This window comes from Topomyia yanbarensis, chromosome 3 (assembly GCF_030247195.1).
Source record: "Topomyia yanbarensis strain Yona2022 chromosome 3, ASM3024719v1, whole genome shotgun sequence".
Lineage (NCBI taxonomy): Eukaryota > Metazoa > Arthropoda > Insecta > Diptera > Culicidae > Topomyia > Topomyia yanbarensis.
This window is the reverse complement of record NC_080672.1, coordinates 28,537,962-28,543,453: the sequence shown is the minus strand read 5'-3', so window position 1 is coordinate 28,543,453 and position 5,492 is coordinate 28,537,962. Positions and strand designations below refer to the sequence as shown.

The 5,492-nt window shown below is 43.3% G+C and overlaps 2 protein-coding genes across 2 annotated transcripts; both read left to right on the top strand.

Moving 5' to 3' along the window:
- Window positions 1-1,340: 1,340 nt before the first annotated feature.
- On the top strand, window positions 1,341-3,688 carry LOC131686854 (protein raptor homolog). The gene is made up of 4 exons (XM_058970849.1): window positions 1,341-1,579; window positions 1,634-2,637; window positions 2,697-3,612; window positions 3,678-3,688. Exons 1-4 carry the CDS (start codon window positions 1,573-1,575, stop codon window positions 3,686-3,688), a joined length of 1,938 nt encoding a protein of 645 aa, XP_058826832.1. The 5' UTR covers window positions 1,341-1,572.
- Window positions 3,619-5,019, top strand: LOC131687230 (uncharacterized). The gene is made up of 2 exons (XM_058971303.1): window positions 3,619-3,949; window positions 4,067-5,019. The coding sequence occupies exons 1-2, from the start codon at window positions 3,708-3,710 to the stop codon at window positions 4,953-4,955; spliced, it is 1,131 nt and encodes a 376-aa protein (XP_058827286.1). The 5' UTR covers window positions 3,619-3,707; the 3' UTR covers window positions 4,956-5,019.
- The last annotated feature ends 473 nt before the right edge of the window (window positions 5,020-5,492 follow it).

The window sequence follows — 5,492 nt, the reverse complement described above, 5'->3', positions numbered from 1 at the left end:
CATATAGAAATTAACATTTACACACATGTCTTTCATAAGAAATTATTTATTCTTTAAGTTGACACAGTTGATGTCCATGTGTATTACACTCAATAACTATTTATCAGACACTTCATTTGAAAGCACCACGCATATGAAACTTAAGTGTAGCATCTGTTGGAATTAACGAGTTTTTAAAGAAGATTGTTATTAAGTGTGAAGCCAGTTGCGGCAAAATTAAGTGTAAAACACTTGAGTTCAATGTGTGGATTATTTGCAGTGTAGAAATTGTCAGGATCTTTGCATGGTTTATTTCCGAGTTGTGCCAGAGTTTTGCTCGGTTCCTGAATCCTGTCAGAATTTGCCAGAAAAAGAGAGCGAAACCGAGTTCGCCCTAGTTCAGCTAACCCGACAGGATTCGCGCTGAAATCTGACAGGGCTGCTAAATCTAGACTGACAGCAATCTGGCAGAACGGTCTCCACCAGAAAATTTGCCCGGTCAGCGTGGCAAGCAGAAAGTTAGCAAAAGTTGAGCAAAGCGAAATTGATGCTGGCAGACTTTCTGCGAGCATTTTGCGCGATTTGTGCGAGAATTCTGGCAACGAATTCGCTCAAATGCAACAACCGTTTCTGACAGAAGCGGTTAAACCAACCGATGCTGCTCACTTTTATCCATAATCGAGCCAGAAATGTACGGCCAAGATCTCTGCACACTTCCTGCACATCTTTGTCAGATGTTTTGCTCGATTCGTGCTAAATTCTGCCAGGTCGGAATTGCCAGGATCTTTGCACAGTTTATGTCCGAGTTATGACAGGGTTTAGCTCGGTTCCTGTCAAAATCTGCCAGAAAACGCGAGCGAAACCGAGTTCGCCCTAGCTCAACTAACCCGACAGGATATACGCTCAGAAATATGACAGGGCTGCCAAACCAATACTTACAGAAATTTAGCAGAGCGGTCTCTGCCAGAAAATTTGCTCACTGGGCGCTGGCTCCAGAAATCGCTTACTAGTTCCCAGTTAAGTTTAGCCGAAAATGAACCGAAATTCTGGCTGGTTCCAGTTCGTATTCCGGCTCCAGTGACCCAACCGATTCTAGTTAGAATCGGTTGTGTCACTGGAGCCGGAATACGAACTGGAATCAGCCAGAATTCCGGTTCATTTCTGGTTGAACTTTACTTGGTTCAGCTGGAAAATGAGCCCGCATTCTGGCTGGCTCAAGCCAGATTTTCGACTTCTGTGACACAACCGATTCCAATAAGAAGCGTTTTTGCACTGAAGAGCCGGAATTCTGGCCTGAATTCACAGTTCGCTTTATATGTCCGGTCAAGCCATTCGGATGTTTGATTGGATATCTGAGTGATTTCTGTGTAGATTCCAGTTCAATTACAACAACCAATTCTGTCAGATCAGTTGTTGCATTTGAGCTCGAATCTTTACCGAAGTTATTCAGGAGCCGAAAAGCCTTTTCGTACGGTTCGACCGGGTGTGTATTCATTTCATATAAAATTTGATTAGACGGAAATCACCAACGCTGCACTATTTAATTTGAAAATTTAGAAAGTTCTTTCGGTTCAAGCCATCTCAACTGGATTTATGGAAGGTTGTATTAAAACGTGCTATTAGTAGAACATACACTGATGTTATGTATTCGCAGATTTTCAAACCACAACTTCAGTTCAGCTGAGCACTACCGTCATCCTTCCGGATGTAGTATCATGGAAATTAACGGAACGTACCTATAGCTGGATTAGTATAATCTGGCTCCAAGAGCAAAGCTGTCCAAGGTTGGTCAAACGGAAAAGCCAATTGTTACAACCGGTCGCTTCTCTGCAACGAACTCATTCAAACTACGCCCAAATCAATTTTCGAAACCTACCGGATCCGGTAGTAGCGGATCTACGCAATGCTTGCCTGCTGCTAACCGAAAAGGAAAGCGTCAATGCTCGACCGGTCATACACTACAACGGTCACTCGTTAGGAGATTATCGCCAACCGGAAGTAGTACGCTTCTGGTTGAATGATGACTATTATTGCGGGAATGTGGAGCTGAGTGTCCAGGAAGTTCAACAATGGTTGGGAATGCCGGCAATTTTTGTATACGATTGTGACTCAGCTGGAAGATTCTTGGAGGGCGTAAAATCGGACGATAAGAATTTTCATCTCGCTGGATGTATGACAGACGAGAATCTTCCTGATAGAAAAGATTTATTTAGCTGTGTACTTTCGTCACCGGTGAAGGCGGCATTCGATTGGCACTGTGAGCAGTTTTTCGCAACGGAGAAGCTTCCAGCAAAACTTCCGGGAGATTTGTGCGATAGGCAGACACTGGTTGGTCAGCTGGATTGGATATTAACGCTGTTAACTGATGCCGTTGCGTACAACTTGCTGCCGGCAGATCGCTTTCGACAGTTATTCCGTAAAGATGTCCTAGCTGGGGCACTATGGAGGAGATTTATTCTAGCGCAGCGTATTTTGAAGAAATTTGGTTGCACGCCGGTTTCGGAACCGGTACTCCCAGACTGCAGTGAAAGTGATTTGTGGAAACTTTGGGATAAGACGGTAGATCTAGCGGTCGAACTACTTCTTACTCAAGACGAACGTGAATGTTCTCTCATCGATGAGTTCTTTGGTTGCGTGTTAAAGCAGTCAGATCGAGAAGTAAGTTATAGAGTTCATAGATCTTATGAGAAAATCAATTGTTGTTTTCTTTTTAACAGTATCTTTTTCTGATCGCGCAAGCTCTGGCATTCTCGGAGCAGTGTTTGTTTGCGCTGGACACTTTCCAGCGCTGCTGGCAAACATCGATAAAGGATTCACATATTCAAGAGTACATTTTGAAGCAGGTTGTGATACTATTGCGCTCGGAAGATGAAAAAATCTTTTACAAGACCGTTAGTGTTCTTGTGAATGTTTTCAAACAAGATATCACATTAGCTCGCCACTTGCAATCAATAGCAGAGGCTAATCTGTGCGAAAAATTGAAACCAGAATCAGAAGATGTTACTGTTCTACGGGTGCTGTCTCTACAACTGTTGATCGAGCAAAATTCACATGACAGAAATGTGAAAGAAACCCTTCTAACAAACTGCGTTAGTCTTTTCAATCACAAAACACCGGAAGTTCGTATGCTGTCTGCGTTGATAGTATCGACATTGGCCAATGTAATTTCAGCTGAACACCGAGCCATGATTAAAAATCTTTTATGTGACTCATCTCCAAAAGTACGCACGGCCGCTTTGGAAGCTTGGATTTCTTTGAACTCGGACCCGAAGCAGAGCGACGAACTTGTTAGTAAAATCCTTTCACTGATTCAGACCAACTTTAGTTTGATGGTTCGTAATGAATTGATTCGCGAACTGAGCGCGATCGTTGTTCAACGTGTGCCAGAACTAGTCGCAGCTTCGAAGCAGCATCCCAATTCGAAACAGCTAGAGCAGATAAAAAGCAGTAAGGCCAAAGCCAAGTCCAAGTCCAAAAATGCAGCCCATCAAAATAAATCAGCTTCCAGTGCTGTGATGGTGAATATGTGGTGCACCATGAATGCCCTTGTAACGGATTCGGATTCGACCATGGCTGGAACGATGCAATCGTTGGTATCGTTTGTAAAACAGAAAGCAGTCGAAACCGAAATCGGTGGAAATAAAACATCAAAAAATGCTACGACGGTGCGGGACTTAAAGTTACTGTTACCGAAAAAGAAACCACTTAGCGAACAACTGCCGTGGACTATGCTCGAAAATACGTACATTGATTCAAAAGAGCAGGCTTCGGTCGCTACAGAGCTCAACGAGAAGCAAAGCGACTGCAATCAAAAGACACGGGAAGACTCGAACATTGACGATTCTGTTTCGAATAATGGGACCGAAAATGGCGTGTTGCTGATCAATAATCAGATCAGAAATTTTCAAACTATTCGTGCACCGGAATTGATTCGCTTCGGACCGGAGCAGGAAGTGGCCATCGCTTGCAAGTGAGTATGCTCGCGTACAGTTTTTGATTACTTTCTCGGTTTACGCCAAATTCAAGAATCCATATGATTTGCTATCGATAGTATTAAGTTCTATTATAATTTCAAATGCAATTCCAGGGACCGTGTCTTGCGTTACAATTACTCCAGAGATACCTGCCACAATCTTAAGCCGACAACAGTCGGTGATTCATGCACAGCAGTTTCTTCGCTGGTCTTCAACAACTCGACGACTGGAAGCAGTCAACTTCTGGTTGGACACGGTGATGGCGTCGTGCGCCTTTGGCAATCAAACACCCTAACTAATGTCTGGCAAGCCCTGTACGATCCAGTTAGCCGAACACCGTCAACAGCAGTGGCAAAAGGACTAGTCATGAGTGCTTATGGGAAAACCCTTTTCACCGCTGGCGACGCCAAATATCTTCGTAGTTGGGATCTGGAAGCGGAGCAGATGATTGGTGATACACCTACAGGAATAGACGAACCAGTAACTGCTATTGTATGCCACAACCATCACAATGTGGCGCTAGGTTTCGCTTCTGGGAAAATTCGTATCTTTGATACGCGCACTAATAGTAGAGCTGCAAGTAAAACTGGTTACACTCCGCCGATTCTCAAGTCGGTACGAACGATGAGTGTGCGAAACAACCAGGTAACCTTGGTCAGTGCTAGCGCTACTGGTCTTGTTCACGTGTTGGATCTGAGAAAGTTGGCAATTCCTCTGAAGCAATGGTCTTTCGACGGTGAAGTATCGGATGTCGCAATCCATGATCGATTGCAACTGGTGGCTGGTGCCGGAGAATTGATCGACGTTCGAACGATCGATGGCGAGGAATTGTATAAGATTCACAGAATGGAAGGCACTGGCGGTGCCGGAGAAGGGACGAAAAAACGACCACCATCGTGTTTAGTATTTCACCCAAACGAAGCGCTGATCTGTGCAGGATACAATGATAACACAGCGGTGCTGTATGCTGATCGCTCGGCGAGTAAGCATTGTAAGGTTTGACCAAAGCGAGATTATATCCGTTGGATTAATTTTCATTTTTTCCTTTCTGACGAATTTGAATTTTCATTGAATTAATAGTATCTAATAGAAAGATAATAAAACATTTTCTAAACAATGTTTTGTTTTTGATTGATCGGGATAAACTCACCATCTGTATCTGTATCGTTTGTTTACCATTTATCCAGCCCGGGGACAACTTGACAGATAGTGCTTGTTTCATATATGTACCACCGATTTTATTGTGGCGCTAGTATGCCTTCTCTGTACGGGTACCACGAACAACGAAACGAAAAAGTTTCAAGAGAAAAGCGTGTTTCGTTACGTGTGTTATGAACGCCGTCAATGCGGCTAGAACGACATTTAGAAAAAGCGTATTCCAAAATGTGGATAAAGAAAACTATTAATAGAGAATAAATTTATCCATAACTGGAAACCGTCAGCGAAGTTACATAAATCTTATTATAAATTTAGCTGGAAGTTGTTTTTAGCAACCGGCTCTTTACCTTCCTAAATTTTTTTGGTTTTCTTGTTGCGTAA